The 25790-nt window shown below is 33.2% G+C and overlaps 2 protein-coding genes across 8 annotated transcripts in view; one reads left to right on the forward strand and one right to left on the reverse strand.

Moving 5' to 3' along the window:
- Positions 1-290: 290 nt before the first annotated feature.
- On the reverse strand, positions 291-5046 carry LOC106761353 (DDT domain-containing protein DDR4). 4 transcript variants are annotated; one of them, XM_022780813.1, is made up of 12 exons: positions 4955-5046; positions 4694-4853; positions 4422-4532; positions 3655-3741; positions 3537-3574; positions 3361-3442; positions 3039-3145; positions 2795-2951; positions 2616-2708; positions 2382-2505; positions 1394-1433; positions 291-1088 (listed from the first exon to the last, which is right to left on the reverse strand). In XM_022780813.1, exons 2-12 carry the CDS (start codon positions 4814-4816, stop codon positions 665-667), a joined length of 1386 nt encoding a protein of 461 aa, XP_022636534.1. In that variant the 5' UTR covers positions 4817-4853; positions 4955-5046; the 3' UTR covers positions 291-664. The 4 variants fall into 4 exon arrangements, with proteins under 4 accessions (XP_022636534.1, XP_014500387.1, XP_014500385.1 ...); XM_014644901.2 differs by having other exon boundaries at positions 293-1088; positions 1394-1436; positions 2801-2951; XM_014644899.2 differs by having other exon boundaries at positions 295-1088; positions 1394-1436; positions 4955-5045.
- A 9327-nt stretch (positions 5047-14373) lies between these two features.
- The window catches only part of LOC106761863, a 35015-nt gene continuing 23598 nt past the window's right edge, over positions 14374-25790 (forward strand). Inside the window, exons 1-9 of one of the 4 annotated variants that reach the window (XM_014645439.2) lie at positions 14374-15312; positions 16240-16384; positions 16615-16893; positions 17026-17193; positions 17293-17508; positions 17824-17918; positions 20293-20467; positions 21031-21455; positions 24691-24814. In XM_014645439.2, coding sequence (XP_014500925.1) covers positions 14558-15312; positions 16240-16384; positions 16615-16893; positions 17026-17193; positions 17293-17508; positions 17824-17918; positions 20293-20467; positions 21031-21455; positions 24691-24814 — 2382 coding nt within the window. In that variant the 5' untranslated portion in view covers positions 14374-14557. Of the gene's footprint in view, positions 15313-16239; positions 16385-16614; positions 16894-17025; positions 17194-17292; positions 17509-17823; positions 17919-20292; positions 20468-21030; positions 21456-24690; positions 24815-25790 lie in introns of those variants that run through there. The other 3 variants (XM_022780814.1, XM_014645441.2, XM_014645440.2) reach the window with 3 other exon arrangements.

Consider the following 25790-nt stretch of genomic DNA (forward strand, 5'->3'; position numbering starts at 1 on the left):
TTTCCAAAATCTTATTTTTTATTACAGTTTATTCTGAAACACCTTTGTATGTTCCAAATATTTTATTTCAGCAATTTTAATATGAAAATTTGATTCCAAAATTATTGTTTTAAAAATTTAGAGAAGTTTATTTTGAAAAACTTCCGGGTTATACAATTAAAAAGTCACTTTTCTATATTGTAAAATGATCATTAAAAATCTGAGAAAGTGGGCTAAGAAATTGTAAGGGTGGAAGAACTAAAAACCCTCTTAGCTCACCATTTTAATGGAAGATGGTCCTGGACCATAATAAGTGTTCCGAATTTTATTTAATTTAAATTTCTTTCCACAATAAAAAAGATGTTTATAGTGTGGCATTTGTTTCTTGTGAATCATGCAGAGGTTGCTGCACTTGTTTTGTTAGATTCAAGATGAGCTATAGTGTGCATGCATCAAACTAAACAGCATATAGGTTCTTTAGCCATACCTACATATTATATACTCAAATACTCAAGAAATTTCTAGGATCTTATCGGAGACAAAATATGGATTCGTGGATTCGAAGGCCTGATATCGGAGAAGCAAAAAATTACTTATAATGATAATCCTTCAAAAAATTATGGCTTCTTCAAATCCCCCAAATTTTGGTGACATGCAATAGTCAAAATGCAGGTGCATACCAGCCCTAAATAGACTCTGACAAATCTGTCTTCTCATCATGTGCTTCATCCTCTGAATCCAATATCATGATAGATTCTAAAGCAGAATTGCGAGTGGGTCTCTGTCTCAATGTTTGCTTAGTAGTTAAGCCTCTGCTTTCTAAAATGGCGTGGCTAGGAACTCCAGCTAGCCGCTTGCTGCAGCGAACCCCCTTGGGATAAGAAACTGCATGGCTTGAGGGAGCTTCTGAGTTTACTAGCTCTCCATCAACACAATTCTCCTCCTCGCTGATACCATCATTCTCAACTTCATAGCCAGCATCAACATCATCATCAGATATTTGCATGATATCCCGCTCAGAATCACTGCCTGTTGATACATTTTTTGTGTTGGATTGATCTTCTGATTGTCTGGTTTTGTCTTGGTCAGCAACAGATGTTTTCCTTTTACTGAATATTAAAAATTATACAGGAGTCAGACAGAGACAAACACATCTAGAAAATGGAAACAACAATTAAATATTAGTATGTTAGACTTCCGCAAGTCAAAACAAGTTATTCTCAATCACTTCCACTTCATCGAGTGAGCATGTGTGACAAAACAATGACGTATATGCAGTAAAGTATAAGTTGAAAGAAAAGTTCTACTTGGCTCCCAATAGATGAAAAAAATATTCCTATTCAGCAAAGATAATCCTACACTAAAAAGCAAACAGAACATGATGTCATGGTAGAGAGTATTATGTAAAACATACTTTGTCAGCTGTATTGCCTCCTTTATTGTTCGATCATAAGCTTCTGCCATATACCCAAACAGAACTAATCAATATCTGAACTTTAAATTGTTACCATAAAGAAAGAATCAAAACAAACTTATAATCGCTTGGTAATGTTATACGCATAAAAAAAACACAAGTGAATACTTACCACATTATATGAGTTTTTACATTAATGATTCGCTCAATCTAATTCACAAACTCGTTTGAATTGACAGCAATGGGGAAAAATAGGGGTCAAGATAGAAATTAGAAACTCAATTATAACATTGAAATATCAGAGATGAGGATTATTTTTAAATAATTTAAAATCTTTGGAGGTAGTTGTAAGTTTCAAAAATTTTAAAATCTAACCATTTTTTAGTTTTTAAGAATTAGTCTATTTTAAGGCATGTTTTAAAAAATAGCTTTTTCTAACTTTTAGTTTCAAAAATATACTAATTTAAAAATTTAGTCATATTAAAAATAGTTGAGTTACATCAATGGTGACGATACAGACATACGGCAAAGAATATATTAATGGTGGTAGTAACAATAATGAAAGCAATGATGCTAATAATAGTGATAGTAACAAGGGTTATGGTGATGAACACCATCATCACTCACGGAGAAGAGAAACTAAAACAAATTATACAAAACTGGTGAAAGATTTGGTTCATTCTATCAGAGAAAAGTTTAAATAAACAATTTACAGGAATTCCAAACAGTGGAAAGTAAGAATTCAAGTTCTATGCATAACGTTATGAAATGTTAGGACATTCACAAGTGTACAAACATCCTCTCCTGCTCAGTGAACGAGACCCACCTCATTAACAAAGCATGCAATACATAAACAAGCTACAAAGCAATGCACAACACAGGCAAATTCATTAACATGCAGTACAACAATTGTCCTGTGCATCAGAATTAGTAGGTGTCAGATTGTAAGATGCTGATGCGGTGTAATCGACATATAACACATACTTACCAAATGTATAACAAATAGGTCTTCGAGTGCGACAGGCACGTGTATTTCCAGAACAGTAGGAGTTTTGAATATCCTTCAACAGCATATCCTTTCTCTGCTTTTTCTTTATTGCTTTTTCTTTCTTCTGCACAAATTAAAGGAAATATTCTCATAAATCAATATCACAACTAAAGATGTGATATTCTGTAGAGTGAATGTGGACCTATCAAACACTAAACAAAAGGATGTCCATACCTCCCGAAGCTTTTCAAGAGCAGGAATAGCATTGCTCTGAAGCTTTGTACTAACAGAAACTTCCACTGAAGACTTGCTGAGCGAGAATTTTTCCTGCAATTAACATTTAAAGATTAAGTTAATAAAGGTTTCAAATCCATGGGTAAAAGCATGGCAAAAGGTGGTTAAATTCATCTCACAGCTACTTCTGAAAATTCTTCAAGATTGGAAGCAAGGGTTTCCCACTGAATGGTGGGGAGTGATAAACGCCTATTACCCTCATCTTTTGGAATTGAGTCTGATTTAATAACTTCCCTGTACAATCTGTGACTCTGACCTTTTGAAGTTGCATCGTACCTGTGACAAAAATAGACACATTAACAATGACAATGTAGGGTTTTGGGAATCTTAAAGATTGGATCATACTTGAAAAGGAAAAAGTACCAGTAAGATGTGCCAGTTCTATCTCTTCCTAAGGCATCTTTGCGAAAAAATGAGATTTGGGTTCTTTCTTTTAAAGCATTGTTTATGTATGACACTGCATCATGTTGCTGAATATAAACAAACAACCAAGCAAAATAATTTACATCAGACAAAATTAAAACAGCAAAAAGGAATTAAATAAAAAAAAATGGGTGAAATAATCAAAGATGATATCAACAAATAGTCTAGGAGGATTATGAAGTCATGAGAATGCAAAAGTATCCATATGTTCATTTATTAAATAAACAAAAATATAAAGAAACCAATCAGGAGATGATAATACATCAGCTCTAACTTCACAAAGCGCTTTAAGCAGTAGTAAACGATCCGATGGATCAATTTCCTTGAACTTGGATATCTCCTGCCTGCACAGGCATTGATGACAATAGTTTTATTAAAAAAAAAAAAAAAAGACATTGCAATCAGTAACAATCTAACATGATCAGTGTATCTCAGTACCCTTTAGATGGTACAAGTGGAATCTCCCCCTCAGCAACCTGTAACACATGCAAGTAATAATTCGGTCAGAAATTAAGAAAATAGAAAAAAGCAAAGTCAAACAGTGTTAGTGATTTACCCATGGCCACCACAGAGTAAGTTTCTTACAGAGTGCAGTCACCCATTTGTCCGAATCCTCCAGTGTTTTACTCACAGGTGGCATTCCCTGGCAGGAACACAATTGATGCTAAATCCACAACAAAAATAATGATATGATAGGAAGACGTCAACAGAAAAATAAAATCCATGTGAAGAATATATTAGTATGATTGATTTAAGGGAGTCAACCAATTTACAGAATTAGTATATTCAACTTTCATGACAAAATGCACCCCAATGCATATTTGGGGCTATCTTTACAATTTTCAGGCAACAGAAAAATGTCCACTCTCCTGTGTCTCTATTGGACTTGGAGTATTTGACCAGTGGATCTAATGCTCCTTTCAAAATTGTTATTAAAATCCAATGAAGCACTTCATTTGAAGTAAAAGGTTAAAATTGGAACACTGAACAGGCTGAATTAAGATCATAGCCACTAAACAATCACATCAACCAAGCAATTATCACCATCTAATTCTTCTTATCCATACCAGAAACCACACACAAAGACATGGAAAAACATAAGCATTCATCCAATCCTTTACATGACATGACTCAAACTAGAAACATAAAAAATTACCAAAATTGCAACCTTTCTTTCTACATTTGCACAACAACTCTCCATTGCTACACTGTCAATCTCATGCACCCACACATCAATCAACAGCATTCCAGAAAAAAAAAAAAAAGAAAATGTTTTTTTTGACAGAAAAATAAAACTTTCGGCAACCATGAAGAATAAAGTACCTTCAAAAGCTGAATATGAAGGCGAGCAAGCGAAGCGTCAGGCTTAACAAGCCCAATCTCAATATCCTCAGCAGAAAGCTTCAAATTATCTCCAAGTATAGGATTAAACACCTAAATAACACCGTACACAGGAAATAGTCATAAACATTAATCACTCTACTGAAAAAATAAACAATAAGATACAATCTTTTACACAATTTGCCACCTACTGAAACAATTTCAAACCTCTGTCAAACGTCGATAATAAGGGAAATAAATTACAGATCTCTTACCTCCAAAAAATTGAGAACAGAGGCGAGTTCCCATCTCCCGCGCAGCTTGGAAATTTCTTTCTCCAAATCGCTTCCATCAAAACCCATTGGCTTATTGTCACCACCTTCTTCTGTGGTCTGCATGGTTGCGCGGTGACTTTGCGCTCTCAATTGGAACCACCTAACAAAAATTAAAACACAAAGAGTTATATTTTTGATGTCTAAGATATAAAAGAACACAATGCAGTTTCCCGCTCAAATATTTTTTTTTCACTTTTTTACCACTGGAGAGTTTAACATTATACACTCTTCTGTGTTTTGTAGTTTCTAGGGTTAATTTCAGAATGGCGCCTTCAAATTTCCGTTCCCTCGTTGGGGGTTCATTAAACGCACAGTTTAATCACAATAATATGTTGCCAGTGCTGACTGCCGGAGTAAAATAGTAACTACTGTTGCACAGTTTTGTACTAATCTTTGACATAAATTTATTAGAATTTGTAAATTTATTAAAGTTTCTAACAATTACTATAGTAGGGTATGAATATAAAATCACATTTTACTACTTTTTGTGCTAACATTTTGTGACTGTTATGGTATTTGTTATTTTATATTATCATTAATAAAAAGTATTTTTCTTGGTAATGATATTTGAGAATTTACTGTAACAACAATAATATATTATTTTGATTCGGTTAAAAATTTAGATTTGAAATGTAAATATAATTTTAAAGTTTGATCCTATATCAAATTGAAAAAGGTGAAGAGTTTATTTTATTGAAGTATTGAAATGCAGGTTATATCTAAATTTTACATTAATCAAATTTTACTAGTTTATCTTCATATGTTCAACTTATTTTTTTACAAGATTAAGTTTATCATGCATTTTCATATTTTTAATTAAGTTCTATTAAAAAAATAATTTAATAAGTATTTAATTAATATTAGATATTTTGCAATTGATTAGGTGTGATTTAATATTTCTTTTTGATAGAGTAATATGATTGTTATTTTGACTTATATTTTGTTAATAAATATGATTTTTTATGTTTAATATTATATATATATATATATATATATATATATATATAATGTAAAATAAGTCACTTTTATTACTTTTGTTAATAAATAATGTTATTTTTGACATATAATGGCTTTGTGAAAGGTTTGAATTACAATTTTGTTCAGTTATGACTCATCATACATCATACATTTGGGGTCATCTTGCCCATAAAACAGATTTATTTTTTTTACTCAACCAACATAATATTTAGTCCACGCATAAAAAAAATTAATAATTTTCTGCCTCAATTATAACAGGTAAAATACCATTATATAAAAATCTTATTTTTATTTAATTAAATTAGTAAAGTAATCAACTTTAAGTTTATTTAGTAAAATAAATAATATTCATAATTTTATAAATTTTAATTTAAAAAATAAACATATTATAAATTTTATAAAAAAATATATATACAAACAATAATCTAAAACTAACTTCCAAGTAAAACTCAACTCAACTAATTAAAGATTATCCAAAAGCAAATTTAATTAATCACAAATTTACACAATACTCATATTACTGTGTACAATATGAAAGATTCACATAATACATAATACAAGCTATGTGAATCATCATTTCTCACTTCATGGTTGACTATAGCAAAGGATCCGATATTTTGACTAGCGCTTGAGAACTTCTTGAATTGGCTCGAATCAATGATGAAAAAACAATAATTATATGTTAGATACTACGGTTAAAAGATATTATAGATATTTTAAAATTTAAGAATATATTGGTGGATATTAAAAAAAAAATTTAATAAGTCTATATTTTTGTCAACTTTATTCAAGAGGGTTTTATTTTCTTTGTCTGAATATTCAATGTAGTCTTTTATCATAATTTAGGTTTGATTTTGTCCTTTTTGACTAATGAGGTTTAAATCTTCAACGGTTAAATGTCTAACTGAACAATCAATGACACATCACCCTTAACAAGTCATCATCGTTTCATACTTTCAAAAACCTTAATTCCCCTTACATAGAAACCATAGCAACCACCTAAACCTAACTGTCACTGTCACGCTCACGACCAACCACCATCTTCACACCTCCATCATCATACATTTTGAAACCCTAACCAAATGGTCGCACCGCTGTTCCAAACGCTCTGCCACAAGCATCATAAAACCGAATCGCGAGTTCCTCGCGCCTTTAAGCAATATCGTGGTGAAGTTTCTTCATTCTCCACCAGTCACCGTCAACCTGAAACACAAAAGATCAAAACCCACAGAACCAAAATTCTCCTTCAAACCAGATGTGCGATTCACGCCGCAACGGTGAAGAGCCACCAACATCATCACCAACCTCTCACGAGCAAAATCCAAATTGCAAATATGCAAAGCCAAATCACGTATCTTCAATCGTCGAACCATCGCCTCTTCGCAAGCTTCTCCACCGCGCCTTCTTCATTCACCTACAAGAGAAAAACCTATAATCAAACCAACCACCACAGAGTTCATCATATCCGTCGTGAAGGAGAAACCCTATTCTCGGGTAATGGCACTAGAGCAAGCTTTTCCTGATGCAAATCTAAAACCCTAATTTTTGGGTTGAAGAAAGGGGTTGTCACATGTCAAACCCTCATTGACGCGACCATCCTTAGTCAACTTTGGTCCTAGCCATATCAACCAATAACTCTCATGTAATTCACTTGGTGATGTGCGATTTAAATGTGCTTGGCCAAAATAACTAAATTGAACATGAATTATGATAAAAGGGACTACATTGAACATTCTACAAAAATAAGAACCCTTTCAAACAAATTTGACAAAAATTTGGACCAACACTAGTATTAAGTCTTTAAAAAACTATTTTATAAATTTTTAAAATAAAATTATAAAAAATATAATTAATAACCTAAATTAAATATTAATTAAATTCAACTTAAAATGATTTTTATTTTTATTTTTTATAAAAAATTATTATAGTATAATGTATGATAATAGCACCCAACTCATTTATAAAAACTTTGAAGTATATATTATCCACAACCAATTTATCAAACATAGATTTTGTCCGTATTCTCGAATATAAAAGTTTTTTTTTTCATACTCGATATTTATATTTATATAAAAGATTATTTATTTTAATCTTTATATATTTTTTCCAATTTTAGTTTTTAATATTTATTTTAATTAAAATAAATTTTTTTATTAATTTTATTGTTTATATTTAACTGATTATTTTTTTCTTTTCGATCATCTTCTTAAACTTAATCATTTTATTACAAAATAAATAAAAACTATTTATAACAAAGTTACTATAGTTATTTTAAAGCTTAAATGCTTACTTCGTCACCATATTAAAAGGTGATTTTACGTTTAGTACCTAGTTTTAAAAATGAAAACATTGGTTTCTTATGTATGAAAATTGTATGACTTCAGTCTTGTCCGTTAAATTGATAGGAACGACGTTAAATGTTAATTGAAGTGGAAAATTACTTATCCAGCGTGGCAAAAACATATTCTCTAGTAAGGACAAATATGAAAATATTCTTTAATTTGGAAAAGCAAATGCATAGGGATTTGCCCTAATCCATTAATCTCCAATGAGCTTAGCTGAAGGAACTCAGGTGAAACAGGTGAGTTGAGGTGGGGTGTCGTAAGTTCTTCGTTCTAACATAGTGTGAGTGTTCTTTGTTGTTTGTTGTTGTGAGGTGGGTGCCTTAAGTTAAGGAAGGTGTTGTTTTTTTTTGAAGTAGGTGCCCTAAGTTGAATTGTTCTTGTTCTCTTCTCTATTTGAGGTTCGTTCGCTATTTGGGATTTAGGTTGTTTTGTAGGTGTGGACGAAGAATTATTGTGTCCTTCTGCGAGGCAATATCAATGAAACAATGTTCGTCTTGCTCATGGGAGACCTTTCGTGGTGGCTATTCGAGAGGAATGGTTGGCGGCCAAATATGCTATTGTGGAGAGTTTGTCGTATTAAGAGTCGCAAAAACTGTTAAGAATGAGTGGAAGCATTTTTGGGGCCACCCTAATTCCAAGGTTTGTTTTCTTCCTTGTGTTTTTATTTTGGGGTACATTAGTTTGCTTTGTCCTGAGATGTTTTTAGTTAAATGTTTTGAACAGCGAAATCGAAACGAAGAAGTGCGAGGATGTAATTTCTTCAAATGACGCACTGAAGATTATATAGATGAAAGGGATGGTACAATTGGATGGCAAAGGAGAAAGATTATTATTTTAGAAAAATCACTTTTGGTTTGTCAGAAAAGGGATAAGGTATTGTTATGTTTGATGGGGTTAGTTAACATAATTTTTGTATGTCTTATGTTTTAATTTTATTGAAGTGGTGTTTGGTGGGGTTATATTGTGATCTTTATTTGTTACTTAATGAAGATTCTGGTTGTAATGACATCGTGCTTGTAATGAGATTGTACTTAATGAAGAAGTTGTTACTGGTATCAGAGTGTTTGTGATATTGATGAAATGAGATTATGTTTTCAAGAACTTATAAATGAAAATAAAAGATGAGACGTTATATGTCACGAACTTTGACATCAGAGAAGGCAAAGTAATATGGCTATGACAATAGAAGATGAGGCAACCCAAAGTAATATCATATTGAATATTAAACATCACTTGACAAAATACATCACATATGATCTAAAATGTTAAAGTTATTAAGTGCAAAATACATCATATCCAAAATAGTATTGTAAGTGAAACATGACCTCGATATTACAAAGCAACAATACTTAAAGTTCAAAGTACATATCCAAAATACATCAGAAATGTAAACAATATTGAAAGTATAACAATAATCTAAAGCGGTGTTGTAGTGTGATTAGTCTGGGGTTCTAGAGTAATCTGACTTGCTCGAGTGGGGTATGGTGTAACTTCATGGTTTTGTTATTGACTTGCTTGAGTTGGGTGTGGTGTAGGTTCCTGGTGTCGTTGTTGACTTCCTTAAGTGGGGTGTGGTGTAGGTTCCTGGTGTTGTTGTTCACTTACTTGAGTGGGGTCTGGTGTAGCTTGTTGGTGTTGTTGTTGACTTGTTTGAGGGCAATTAGTTCTTCTATGCCTTAGTCTCTACAAATGCCACATCTTTTTGGGATTCTTGTTTGTCCAAGTTATGTAGCATCCCTCTTTTGCTCCCAAATCTTCAATCTTCTTTTTTTTTTCTTGGTCTATCTGGCAACACCCTATTCAGAGGAGGCAAAATATCAGGATACGAAGTCCTTTGCCATATATGAGGTCCTTTCACAGGGAAAATTATTGGAATGTAAGTTTCTTCATAAGTGGAGGTTCTAAACCAAACTGGGATGTAGTCTTCTGGATTGATGTTCAAAAACCTCTTGGTTGTGAGTGCATGACAACAAGGGATTCCTATTACAGTCCACTTCCTGTAGCTACAATCTCTTATTTCTACATCAACTACAAACTTTTCAACGATATTAGATGTATGGCAAATCTCAAATATTTGCATCCCTGACCAACTGTCAAAGCATAAAAAATGAATCTTAACAAAAAATTTATAATGGAAATGGTTGAATGGAAAATCAGTAACTCCTTTTGTAGTTTACTTACTTAAGTATCCAATATTGTGTCTTTTGTAACTCCTTCTATGGTCTCTTATGAATTTTGGGGCAAATGCCACCTTCGAATATACTTGTATTCTCTTTATTGGATGCCCACCTCTTCATCAGGTAGATACGAATGTCTTCCAACATTGTTATGGTTGGTTTCCCCTTGCATCTAATATGACGTTGTTAAAAGCTTCAGATATGTTATTCACAAGTGTGTCACAAGCAGATTTTCCTAGAATCTTGACCTAGACCAAAATATGCAACAAGTGAAAGTTAAGTATTTGGAAAAGAATGAAACATTTAAATAATATGAAAGAAAATATAAACTTGAAATGTACTTGCCTTGGTGGAATAACTATCAAGTGTTTAAAGGCGTCTTTATTGACGTCCTTCATTTGTCTCATGACTAACTCCCAGGCTTAAGGGTGTGTTGATGTTGATGCCTTCCATAGTAATTGTCTCAAATTTATGCTATGAAATTTCTTCATAAAATTTGCATAAATGTGCCTTACACAAAAACGTTGGTCCACACTCGACAAAAGTTGTTGTATGGCTGGCATAAGCCCTTATGACAGTAATGAATGAAACTATGAGTCCTAAATTGGCATGGTCAATAAAGTAATGAATGAAAGGTACACATTTACTTACTTTTTATTGATCTGACACAAAGTACACCTTGAACATAATCCCCCACCTCTAAGATAATCAATTAACTATTCTAAAAACCAACTTCACGTTTCCTTATTCTCTACTTCAACAACATCATATGACAATGGACACATCTGGTCATTACCATCTCTTCCAACAACAGTTAAAAGCTCACCTCCATATTTGCCTTTTAAGAAACATCCATCTAAATGTATAATAGGTCTAAATGAGACAAAGTTGTCCTTACATGCTTTGAAACACACATAAATTCTCTTGAATATAGCCTTATCCTTATTTCGTTCTACATTCACTTTCATTGTTGAGCCAGCGTTTGACCTTCGTAATTCTTGTTCATAATTGTTTGAAACAACCATCAATGTTGGCGGTTCCCATTGCTTTTGCCCTAGTTGTTGTAGACATGGACACATCAATGTTTCATTTTTTACAAAATTTATTGTGCAGATTTTTCAGATTTATATTTGGATTTCCTTTCATGTTCTTCTCTAATTTGCCACTTAACCGTTTGGAGGTAACTAAACCAATGTTGAATTCTTTACTACATTTATGCCTATCTATGATCTTTCTTAGCTGCCATGTACTTGCTACTTCTATATGCATAATAAGCGTACCATGAACATTTCCCTTGTGAGCCACAACATTTGACACATATTCATTTATTGTCATTCTTAGAAATCTTTAACTTCCTACCATTGTGTATTCCATAAGTTCTAATTACATCAGTGAAATCTTTTTTTTTCTAGGGAAGTATGTCCCCAGTTTCCATTTATATTCTTTCATATTTATGAGCTTTGAGAAGATCCCAAAATCTCCATTTCGGGGTGTTTCATCATCTGAGTCATGACTTAAATAAATACTGTCACATCTATCAAATTCCCACTCAGTATCAAATAAGCCTCTGGCCTGTACATGCATCTTTGAAGTAGTACATCCACTTCCTGTACCCATTTCAACAAACACACTACCTTCACAGTGTTGTTCTCGGGGTTGTTCATCTGCCTGACACTAACATCCACAAAATCATCTTCATTGACAAAAGCCTCTTCATCAGACCCTATCCAACTACTAACATCATAATCCTCCTGCACATCCCCTTCACCATCCACAACATCATCTTGCACATCCCCTTCACCACCACCAACATCATCTTGCACATCCCCTCCATAACATACACCATCCTCAATGTCACCTTTAGCAACTTCAACACCTTCAGCATCTTCAACACCTTGACCATGTTCACCAACTTCAATATCCTTAGCACCTTCACCTTCACCATCCTCACCACGTTCTTCTTGACCCTCTTCTCCAAGTTTACCTTTACCTTTACCATCCTCACCGTATTCACCACCATCATATTGCAACATATGAATATAATCAGGTTCAGAAACCATGTGAACCACAAATAAATGAGCTTTACCATTCAATAACGCAATGCTCACCACATCATTACACTTGTGTTATCACTTAACAATTCCAACCTAGCTTTTAATACACGACCACCCATGGAATACCACGACTCCTTAACATTTTTATATCCCATCTCCTTCGGTATAACCAAGATTTAAAAATAACTCCATTAATCTATGTCAACGATCAAGGTACTAGTATGACTTCCATGGTATTTAAATGACCCATAATTCACAAACTTACCACACGGTGAAACACCACCTCAATATCAGAGTTGGACATTTTTTTAACTGTTAACTATTTATAAGCCTATATAAAAATAAGTGTCAGACTACATGCACTTTGTTAATGACCTTCACATGCATCTTCATTGCAAACATGCCATGTTACTAACAACCATTACACGTGTAGGCATACAAAACATTCCATTTTTTCTTAATTTTAAATCGATATGCATGAACCACAACTTAAACAACAACCATAAATTGAACAATACGAATGACAAAATAGTACACACTAAGGGGACAATAACACAAATCAGTCCGCACTAATTAGGACCAAAAGCATACAAACAGTACGCATAACAAAATGAAAGGTAGTGAAGAACGAGACCACTACAAATCCAACGTTATCAGGGGGACCACACACAACAAAGGGGTACCACAACAAAACACACTACTGGGATAAAAAGACAAGATACTTCCATGAGGGAAAGCAACTACATGAAAGAAGTGATAAAAAGCGCACCTTCCACCTTTTCGCTTCGAAGAAATACCACTGCAATCGCTGACACAAAAAACTCCTTCAACAACCCTTTTGCTCAACAATCTCCTTCGAGAACGTGAATCCTTCGTTGACTATCAACCTCTACTAAAATATCCTTCGACACTATCAAGCAATTTAACGAATGAAAAATCCTCAATTTATGACCTAAATTTCCTAATGTTTTTATTTCCATGATTAAAAACCCTAATTATTTAATTTCTCCAATTTAAAAACACGTAATATAATCTATTGGCTGCCACGTCAACTAAATTAACCGAACTCATTGGCACGACGACATTTCTTGCACACCTCACATCCACAATGAGTTCAATGTTATCAATTTTAACATTGTTAAATGGATAAGATTGAAGTTATACAATTTTCACAACATAGAGATCAAATGTCTTTATTTTTAAAACGGGATACTAAACTGAAAATCATGGAAATGAAATAAACATTTAAGCCTTATTTTAATTATGATGGTAATAATATATCAGTAAAAAATTTATTAATTTTTATTATCATAAAAAGATGTAAAAACATGTGTTTTCATTAATAAGATATAAATCATGATTTTTGTGTGTTCATTAATAAAATAGTAATAATAAAAATTATTATGATTATAAAAATAAATTTAAATAATTTTAACAATTTGTTTGAATTTTTTTTAGTTTAGAAAAATATTAGTTAAAAATTTAGGGCCACATGAAAAATAATAAATTCTTAAATAATGATTAAAAGAGTAAAATTGGTAAAATGATTTTTAATTTAAAAACTCCTGTTAAGATGAAGTAGGAAAGAAAACATGTACACCAAAAATGAAAAATCCTTTTATCTAGTCGTATAAATTATTTCTTCTATTTTATATGAAAATTTAAATAATTAATCTATAATTATAAAAATAGAGATCTATTTTTCATAACTTTCTTTTAATTATTTTTAGTGTACATGTTTTATTATTAACTTTATCTTTATTATTATTATGTATTTAAATTTTAAAATTGTTTTTTTAATTTAATAATTACTAGATCTAACAAAATATAATCTATAATAAATTTATAAAAAAATATTCATTTTATAGTTGTTTTTCTGTTTTTCTAAATACATTTTTAAATTATAATTTTTTTTTATCAATTAATTTTTTTAAATTCAATAATAGTAATAGTTGTTTTTTAATTTTTTATATCATAATATTGGTAGGAGAAAATTAACTAATTAAATTGATTTTGCAGTCTAAATAGAAAAATCACAGCACCAATAATTGCATAATAAAACACCCTTTCATGAAATATCTCACAATTTCATGTTCCAACCCTTTCTCTTTCACTAACATCTTCAATTCAATTCATCTTCATTTCTTCTGAGCCAGCAAGATCAAAGAAGAAAAGAAATCACTAGGATAAACCCACACACCTTAAATTCAACCGGTGATGCAGTGAAATCGAAAGTATCGTCGCATTGCAATGGGGAGAGAAACAGAAATCCTCTCCCGCCTCGCGGCGAACCACCTCCACCTCGCTCAATTCGAGCCCTTGCGCGGTGTTCTCCTAGCCCTACGGGCGCGAAACCGTGACCTCGCTCGGGATATTCTTCAGACCATTGTTGCCCGATCGGGTCGGGTCCCTAATGTTGCGTGGTCCAGTTCCTGTTCCTCCCCCGCGCTCCTCACCTTCTTATCCACACAGGAATTGCTGCAATTGGACAACGCATCCTCGGCGTGGAACTTTGACTCTGAAACGTTGCGTTTGCGCGCCGAGTTTCTGTTGTTAGTTCAGGATTTGATAGACCTGCTGCCGGAGGGTGATGGAGAGTTGGGGAATTGTAGAGGAGTATTGGATAAGCTTTTGGAATTGGGCGCGAAGTGGTTGAGAGTGGACGGGGATGGTGAAATTGATGGGAGTGTGAGTGTTACTGTGATCGAAGAAGGAGAGTTGGTGAGTATGAGGAAATTGATTTTGGATCACGAGCGTGTTTTTGACTCTCTCTGTGGGAATATACATAGGCAAATTAGAAACTGGGAATGTGAGGATTCCGGGGAGGGAAGTGGAGGGTTGGAAGAGGAGGATGCTAGGGTGCTTCGTGGGATACAGAGAACGGTGCAGGTTGTTCATTTGAATGCTATGAGGGACAGTCTTGAATCGGGTGATGCAGAAGGCGCCGTTTCTCATATACGTTATCTGCATTTTGATTATGGAGTCGAGGAGCAATCTGAGTACCGGTATGTCCCTCTCTATTTTTGTTAATTTTTTTTCTTTTGCAAACAAACTGTGTGGTTTGTTTGATTTCTTGTGTAGAGAGTCAACCCTGCTTTTTCTGTTTAAACCAGATGCATGCATTTTGTCTAGGGAATTTGGACCATTCTTCAATGAAAAAATTAGTTTCCCCTTTGATATTATTGTATTAACAGTAGTGAAAGAAAGTATATAGCAGTAGATGAATCCCTTATAGTATTTTAAATAAGCCTTAAATATGTTTTTAGTTGATAAACTATGAGATGAAATTAAAATTCATCTTTGTTTCAAGCTGTGATACAATTTAGTCCTCAAATTTCAAAAATAAATAGATAGAATCCTTCTAATCAAACTGTCTTAATTTTTTTTTGATCGTGTTATGGTGTTTTAGGTTGACGATTTAGCTAATTTAGCTGTTTATACCATTTGACACATTCTAGTTCAAATGCCATTCTAATACACAATTTAACACAAAATATTCTTAACTATCTTGGGTTAAAAAAATTATATTTATTCAATTTTTAAGTTTGGAAACCAAAATATATCAAAGTTTGAGACATGAAAGAATTTTAATTTTGGGTCCAAGTATAGGAATTAAAAACATACTTGACTTTTAAAATAAAATGTTTCATCAAGTTCAGAAGCCTGTATAGATTTTGTATTTTACAGATTAGCAAGCAAATAATACACTCATTTCTTAAATTCATTCTTATATGTATGTTCAGTTATGGTGGAGGCTCTCTCATTTATTTTTATTCAGGCATAAGAAGAATAAATAATAACTTGTTCTTTAAGTGATTCAGGATCTTTCTCTGTCTTTCTTAATTAATTATATTGTATGTTTTTTAAGTTCCCTTACAACATTTTTTTGTCCTAGATGTTCATACCTGCATGTTTTGTAATTCTTTTTGTAGCATAGTTTTGAAAGATCTCCTCAAGGTTGTCTTGTCAAAAAGTGAGAAGTTTGGAGACTCATGGCTTATCATGCGTAATCAATTGCTACATATCTACAGTGAAGCCATTTCATCAAATTGCAGTGATATTGTTCAAATGTTGCAGGTCAGTCTCTTGTCTTTCTCCACAGGGTTTCTTCCTCTTTTTCCATGAAACAAACTTGGAGGAATTGATTCCTGAACCCTCTTCCTCCAGTTTGTCACATTATTATGGGGTTTAGGGGTCTTACTGTTGATAAAATGAGTTTACAACATAGAGTTCCCCTCCCCTAGCCATTTAATACGAAAGAAACTTTATTTTGTCTAACTAAATTCAATGTCAATGCTTTTCGTTAGAGCATTCACGATGAGCTGTTGTCTGAAGAGATTGAAATTGATAGAGTTCAAACTGAGAACTTCATTCCACATCCTCTTGTACGTCTTCAAAAATATCTAGAGGAATTAAAGTCTGGTAAGAATTCAGATGATAAAACATTACCCCTGAATGACGTAATTAGGCACTGCAAGACATCTATGTATCATTATGCTCGTGTTTCTGGACTACATGTTCTTGAGTGTATTATGGATACTTCCCTGTCTTCTGTGAAGAGGGAGCAGCTGGATGAAGCTAGCAATGTATGTACCCATCTTTGTTAACTCTATGATACGTTCCTTTGTATAAAAGTTGATAGTGTTAATTGTTATATGAACTTCTGACATAAGTCTTCTCGTGTAGCTCTAATACTTAGGTACTAATTTTTGTGACAGGTCCTCCAGTTGTTTCCACTACTTCAGCCTTTAGTAGCGGCCATGGGTTGGGATTTATTGGCTGGTAAAATAGCAGCACGAAGGAAGTTAATGCAACTTCTCTGGACAAGTAAGTCACAAGTAATTCGGCTTGAAGAATCTTCTCTTTATGGTAATAAATCAGATGAGGTATTTTTCAACTTTTATGTTTTGGAATGTGATTTGTTGGTACTAAATGAACGAGTTGGTGAAACTTTAGTGAAAAAACTGATTTAATTATTTTTGCAGATGTCCTGTGTGGAGCATCTATGTGACACCTTATGCTATCAGCTTGATCTTGCCTCTTTTGTTGCTTGTGTGAATTCTGGCCAGTCTTGGAATTCAGAATTCTCATTAATGCTTTCTGGAAAAGAGCAAGTGGAATTTAGAGATAAAGATGCTTATTCTGATCCTTTTGTTGAGAATTTTGTGTTGGAACGACTTTCGGTCCAAAGTCCTCTTCGGGTAATACTCTATGTGGAAGACATGGCTTTTTAATTGGTATAGATAACATTCTTGCCTATCTTTATTGTTGAAGAATGAAGAGAATTGATTAGGAATGATTGTGATGATATGTAAAATCATAAAGGACAATTGTTCAGCCTTAAATAGCATTTAATTACTATAAAAATGCATCCTTTATGTTAAAGGAAATATATCAAATGGTGATTGTAGTAACACTTTTAAAGAAATATTTCAGGATTTATTGTACTAAGAAATCTGCGTTTATTGTACTAAGAAATCTGAGTGTTGAATATGATTGCATCATTTTCTCTGTAGGTACTATTTGATGTTGTTCCAGGCATAAAATTCCAGGAAGCCATTGAATTGATTAGTATGCAGCCAATTTCTTCTAATATAGAAGCCAACAAGAGGTGTGCTTCTGATGTTTTCTCTTTTAGTGACCGCTTTTATATTCATCTTGATATTAAGACAGATATTTCCCAAATGTTTGGTTGCGTTCAGTTTTTTTGTTAATAGATAAGACATCATTATTGGAGGATATTTTCTTAGAAAGAAATACAAATAATGGAATACTTTTAAAATAGAATGATGTTGAGACGTGAAAATTCATTTTGTTGTCTTTGTGCATGTGTCCACATGCACTTGATAAACATACATCTTGATTGGAAAATAAAAAAAAAGACATCTATTTTTCATCCTAGAAGTTATGTTCATTAATTTTTTTCTTAAAGAAAAAGGAATTTTATAAAGAGCTTAAGTGAAAAGTGAAATGAAGTAGGATAAAATATCTTATAAAGTTCAGTGGATAGAACTGGTATTTTTTTAGTGATAAAGATAAAATTTCATTTGTCGTACTACAGGAAGTCTGGGAAGAATTGTGAATTTACAATAAATAACTTACTACTGGACTTAGAGGTTTTGCATCTACCGATGTTCAAAGGCCACAATTCTATCAAATTTAGACAATAGATCCATCCCTTCCTAGTTATAGAACAAGCCTTATTTCTTCACAACTCCTAGATTTCTGGGTTACGGTCTAAGCCAACTCTATAAAACCAACTTATAAGATAAAAATTTCCCTAGTTTTATAAGGACCTTGTCATATTTCTAGTTTATGTGAGATCTTAAGACATTCTTTTGCATTCAAGTCTGAACATTTGGAACATGAACAAATATGGGTGACAGTTACGGTGCCACTTCATGCCTAGGATTAGACATATAAAGCATAGACAAATCCGACCCACTAAGTGATGTAAGGTTGGATTTTTAATTCCATCTTAAAATATGAACTTTGGAGCTTACTCAATGTCACATGCACAGTCAAGGCAAGGGAAAACTGAGAAGACAAAATGGAGGAAAAAGAAAGAACAGGTGGTTGCAGATTTGAAGGCAAGAGAAGTCAGGAAAAGTGGAAACTAATTCTTAATTTTGTGATTGTGAGTGAGGCTTGAAATAAGTATTTAGGAAAGGATGAGGCAAGAGAATGGGTAGGAACTGAGAATTCTGTTAAGTTCTCGCTCCTGGAATATTGTTGTAATCAAGGATTCTGCTTTTCCTTATAGAAGAGTCTTAGTATTTTCATACTGATTTAATAATACTACCATCACATCATTCCATTTTCCATTTGTCTTTCCTCATTATTTAACCGGAGTCTATTAATGCATGGTAGGGTAAGTGTGGCTTCGTAGATATCTCCACTTTAAAAGAGAAATTGTTGGAGATTTCATATCTAATAGAGATATGATTAAAACATAATATATAAGTTGGTGTAAACCTGACTTTATAATTCAGTTTTGTAAGTTTAAATTAGACTTAAAAATTTATTTTCTAAGATGCTTATCCTCATGAGGTTTGTTGGGTTTATAGTGTCACATGTTGTTGGACCATCACAAATGTCTAGTTCCATATTCAAAATGAAGTATTTAGTGTGAGAGGGTTTGTTGGAGATTCTATATCGATTAGGGATATGGTTAAATTATTATATAAGTAGGTGTAAACCTTATCTTACAAAATTGAGTTTGTAAGGTTGGATTATGCTAAAAACCCATTTTCTAAGATGTATGTGTAGTCCTGTCCAAAATAAACAGCTTTGCACCCATGTTTTCTTTATGCTTTGTTCCTTCAACAAGCAGTCTGAATCTGCCACAACTGCTTTTATGACTGTTGTTGGTGGAAACTCAAACATTTAGACTCTTAGTACAGGCGACATATGCTTTTTTGCTTGCTTATCTACTTTCTAACCTAGATTTTGCCCATTGCCTTGTAATTCTAGAATATATTATTTGATACTGTTCAGAAACCCAGTACCTGATAACTCTCCTGCATGTCCAATCGGATTCTGCTATAAAGGCTTATTTCTGCAATCTATTAGTGTCCTTTCATCAGTTTAATTATGTTGTTATTCTTGTCTGCAGCTAAAATGTGATAATTGATTATTTTTTATTTGTTTAAGATGGGATTAATGATAATTTTGACAACTGAGCGTATGAGCATTTTTGTTAACCAACTTGCATTGGGTTCTGTTCATACATTAAACTTAAGAGTAATGCTAGGCCTAGACCTTTTCTTTTCTATGCCACTTGGCTTGGCTTTAGATTTGACTCAGTTGTATTATCTCTTTTTTCATTCCCACATAACCCGATGGCCCTGGACTGGGTGAAATCTGTACTTGGGTGGCTTGACTTTCTTGACATTATGCTTTCTAATAAGTAATCTCTTATGATTACAATTTATTTTATTCTTTGTGCTTTATTTGCTCTTCTGAATTTCCTTTTTTTGGCATAGGAAGCAAGATATAGAACTCATGCATATGCGTTATGCTTTAGAATCAACTGTTCTTGCTTTAGGAGCAATGGAAAGGAGTATGTCTGGCGAAATAGAAATCCACCAAGATGTGCCATTATTTCATTTAAAGGACTTGCAGAACCATTTGGATGCAATTAGTAATCTTCCACGCAAGGTAAGTAACTTTCCAGTTTTTTTTTTTTTTTTCTGACTAAATGCTCCCTTCTTCAAATGATAACTGCTGTAATGTGTTAGAAACTTTCTTCATGTAGTTTTTATGTATGATTTTCCCACAATCTTATTCTCCTCAGTCCACACATGTATTTCTATTTTTATTTTTCTTTTGCAATAATTTTTGTCCCTTCCGACTTAGATGAAGTATCTCTCTGTGGCAAGAGTTTGGTGCTGTATTAGGACATTTTGTTAATTGCTTTTCTTTCTCTCTCTAATGTTTCTTCCTTAGTTGAATTTTTTTCACTAAAAAAGACACGGGGAGAAAGTTTCTGTAGGATGTAACTTACTATGTATCTGAGACCAGTTGTAAAAATTATCAAGTAGTATTTGTGTTATGATGCATCTAAGAAAAAAGGGCCTATCTGACATTCTTTTGCATTTTTCATGATCTTTGACATTTATTACATTTAATATTTAAATATCAATTGTTCAGAGCTGTGGTGACTTCCTTTTCTGGTTATTATTATAGTGTACGAATCTAATGCCAATCTTTTGATGATTTAGATTTTGATGGTGAATGTCATCATTTCACTACTGCATATGGATAATACCTCTGTTAACTTAATGCATTGTGGATTACCGGGAAGCAGTTTCAAACTATCAAATGCTTGGTCTTCAGAAGATAGTTATTCAACTAGAAGTGAAGGGGGCAATAAAATGGTTATATCCTTTACTAGTGTGCTACTTGATATATTGCGCCATAATATTCCATCCTCTATGATTGAATTAGAGAACTCACTAGATGATGGTATAAGCACAACCAGCAGACAGGCTCTCGAGTGGAGAATCTTAATTTCAAAGAGTTTCATTGAAGAGTGGGAATGGCGTTTGTCAATTTTGCAGCATCTCCTACCATTATCTGAACGACAATGGAGATGGAAAGAGGCACTAACAGTGTTACGTGCAGCTCCCTCCAAGCTACTCAACCTGTGAGTTTTACCTATTTCTAATTCATGAAATTCAACAAGTTTGCAACTTCATGTTTGTTTTTATGTATCAAGTTACATGTGGAAGGTGTATAGTCACAATAACACTGATTACCTTTTTCTTTTTCTTGTTAATAAAAATATTCAATACTCTCTCTGGTCCTTTTTGTAAGAACCAATCTGCATTAATTATTTTTTTTTTCCAAAGTATCCTTATGAATCATTTGAGTTCAAATAATTTCTTTTAAAACCTTTGTCCCTTGACATTCTCATCCAATAAAAATTAAAGCAATAAATATATTTAAGAGGAGAGAGATTAAAAAATTAGAGTCAATACTTCTTTTTTTTAAAAAACAATAATAGTATATTTCATTGATATTAAAGACAGTTATGGAACCAAATATGTAAATTTAGGAAGTTTTAATGCCAGTGACTAAATTAACTAATTTCCTTAATCTTTGTGAATAAGTTAACTGGGTCTTATAAGAAAGGACCTGAGCGAGTAGTTCACTATATGATGGGAGCTTTTTGGCATGCATGTGCACTTTGCCCTGAAAGTGATTTACTTGCTGATGTAATTTATATTTTGTAGTTCTGTTCTTTTCTTTGTCTTTAGTGACTTTGTAGTAGATTTTTGTAAGAGTATTAGGTATTTATGGAGTAATATTTGTCAGAAGATCTGTTTCGGATTATAGAAATGCACATGTTCTTAATGTATTGTGTCTAATACAGACCACACAGTATGTAATTATACTATTTTACAGAATCAATTACAATAAAAACACCTAATAATTAGGAATCAATCATACTAATTTCCTAAATTATGTAATGGTTAATTTTCTATAAATCTGTAATAGCGGATTACATTTTAACACTCTCCCTCAAGGTGGAACATATATGTCATATGCATCAAGCTTGTTACAAGCGAACTCAGTTTGAGGGCCTCTAAGGGACTTGGTGAATATGTCAGTCAACTGATTGCTATAGTTGACAAAATCAGTAGTGATTTCTCCAGAGAACACCTTTTCTCTAATAAAGTGACAATCAATTTCAATATGTTTGGTTCTTTCATTGAAGGCCGGGTTTGATGCAATGTTAAGTGCAACTTGATTGTCACAAATAAGCTTTGTTTCATGGATGTACCCTATTTTTAGCTGTAGTAGTAGTTGTGTAAGCCACCTAAGCTCACAAATGGCTGTTGCCATAACCGGTTATTTTACTTCTGCACTAGATTTGACAACTATATTTTACTTGCTTCTCCATGACGTAAGGTTTCCTCCGATAAGAACATAGTACCTAGAAGTGGATCTTCTATGTGATGGTGATCCTGTTCAATCTGCATCAAAGTAACAAGTGATTTTAGTACTACCTTTGTCTTCATACAATAATCCTAGTCTTGGAGCATTTTTTTTTTATGTATTGAAGAATACGTGTCATAACATCCCAATGGCTATTAGAAGGAGCATTTAGAAATTGGCTTACCACACTAACGTGAAAGTGATGTCGGGTCTAGTGATGGTGAGGTATTGAGTCTACCTACCAATTGACGATATCTTTTCGTGTCTTTCAATGGCTCCCCTGGACTCAAAAGAAACTTGATATTGGGATCCATAGGAGTATCACAAGGATGGCAATCAAACATAGTAGTTTAGTAAGAATGTCCAAGGCATACTTATGTTGATTAGTGACAATTCCAGAAGCAGATTGAGCAACTTCAATGCCTAAGAAATATTTTATAGGGTCCAAATCTTTAGTATAAATTGCTTTGAAAAGTGCTCTTTGAGTTGTCGATTTCCAGTCTCATCATCACCTGTGATGACAATGTCATCAACATAAACAAGGTAAATGCACTTGCCAGAATAGGAATGAAAGGAGAAGACAAAATGATCAGTCTCACACTTGGTCATGCCAAACTGAATCAAGACAAAACTAAAACGACCAAACCAAGCCCGAGGAGATTGCTTCAAACCATACAAAGACTGTTGAAGCTTACAAACAAAACGAGAATCGATGGGAGCAAGAAGACTAGGGGTTGATCCATAAAAACTTCTTCTAGCAATTCACCAGGTAAGAATGCAATTTTAATATCTAGCTGATGAAGAGGCCAATGATGAATAGTAGCCATAGTTAGTAAGAGGAGAACAAAAGTTATTTTGGCCACAAGGGAAAATATGTCCCCATAATCTAGACAAAAAATCTGTGTATATCCTTTGGCGACCAACCGAGCTTTTAACTGATCAATATGACCATCAGGTCCAATTTTCACCGTATAAACTCAATGACAACGAATAGTTTGCTTGCCAGGAGGGAAAGGAATAAGTTCCCAAGTGTCATTGAAATGTAAGGTTGCCATCTCCTCTACCATTGCCTGACGCCAGCTGGGATCAACCATGGCGTCACTTGTAGTCTTAGGAATAGACACATAATGCAAAGAAGAAACAAATGAGAAATAGAATAGGGACAAATGATCTTAAGTAATGGTAAAAGCATAGAGAGGGTTAAGATTACAAGAAGAACAAATAACTTTTCGTATCACAATAGGAAGTTCAGGTGTAGGAGGCGTGGGTGAAGGGACAGTTGGAGGAAGAGATGATGCTTGAGGATTAGTACAGTGAGTCATAATTGGAGTTTGAACCCGTCTATGGTATTGAAGTAAAGGACGTTGAGGAGAAGCAATTACCAAAGTCGGAATAGGCGAGACTTCTGAAGATTCTACTATAAGATTGACATCCAATATAGTGGAAGTGTAGAAGGGGTTAGTCTTGAAAAAGGTGACATCAACAAAAACTATATAGTGTTGAAGTTGAGGACAAAAACAACACAGGCTGCACACCAGATTACAGAGGTTCCCAAGGATTTTAGAGCGTTGATACCATGTTAGAAAAACTACTTCTGATGTTATTCATAGAGGAGAAATTGTTCCTAAGTAGACTACACAAACTTAATAACTGAAAATCCTAATTTGTGATGGATATAATCTACCCCTAAAATTCAGGATCAGTAGTAAATATAAAATATACTGCCAGCCTATTAATGCTCCTAATTGTGTAATGTAATTAAAACTGTACAAAGAAATATTAACTATGGCATAAATCAAGGGATTCCGAAGTTTGCTTTTACCAGTTTTCTTTCTTTTGTTTATTTATCTGTTTGGGAAATCTGTTGTCCTTCTGTGTACTTATTGTCTTAATTGATCTTTTCTGTCTCTAAGAATTTGATATCATTTTTTATTTTGCAGTTGCATGCAAAAGGCAAAGTTTGATATTGGAGAAGAAGCAGTTCATCGGTTTTCGTTATCTGCTGAAGATAAAGCTACTCTCGAGTTAGCTGAATGGGTAGATAGTGCCTTTAGACAAAAATCTGTATGTTCTTTATTGCCATTAGATTCCTATTACTGTTGAACTTATGGGTTTGGTCAACTTGTTTTGCTTTACCAATGTGTTATTGGAACATTTGTTTTGCCTATTATATTGTATTTTCCTTTATCGGAGGCCATCTACATTTCTGACAGTGATTTTCTTGCAAGATGCAATTCTTTTTTTGTGTCAAGAGCTGAAACTCCATGAGAAAAATGAGCAGGGTAGGTGTGGAAATGATTTTTAGTAGGTAGAAAAATAATGAAAGTGTTAAGAAGTGAACTTTAAGCTTAATTCAAATTCATAAAACTGATTTGTTCGTGAAGTTTGCACCGACTTATAAACTATATATTAGCCTTATTTTTAGTCGATATGAGACTTTCAACACAATCCCTCATACCGAGACATATATATCTTGAGCGTAGAATTAGACATTAATGAGTGGTCCAATAGTATAATAATAGGCTCAACAAACAACAAACTTTACTAGAATAGGTTCTAACTCATGACTTTGATATCATGTTAAAAAAGTGAATTTTAAGCTTAACTCACTCCTATAAAACCGACTTGTAATGTGAGATTTACATTCACTTATATACTATAATTTGACTTTTGTAGTCGATTTGGGACTTGTAATAGAAAGGAAACTTCTTAATATGAAGAACCATGATATTGTAACAACTTTTTGACAACAAATTTTGTGTCACCATTTTATTGGTTTGTATATTTGAAACAGACCAATCACAAACTGTTACATAAGCGGTTGTAAAAGAGTTGTCAAAAAAGTCGTTAAAGATACATTTTCCTAAAATAAATACCATGGTTGGGGATCAATCAGGTATCCTTATCACTTGTAAGTTCAAGAAGACAACCTTACAAATGTGAGCTTCTTCCAACCTCGTAATGTATATATAACCATATAAATTGCACACTAGTATAGAGTTTTTACCTTCTCATTCTCGTCGAAACCTTTGAAATGCCA

This window comes from Vigna radiata, chromosome 5 (genome assembly GCF_000741045.1).
Source record: "Vigna radiata var. radiata cultivar VC1973A chromosome 5, Vradiata_ver6, whole genome shotgun sequence".
NCBI classification, from domain to species: Eukaryota; Viridiplantae; Streptophyta; class Magnoliopsida; order Fabales; family Fabaceae; genus Vigna; species Vigna radiata.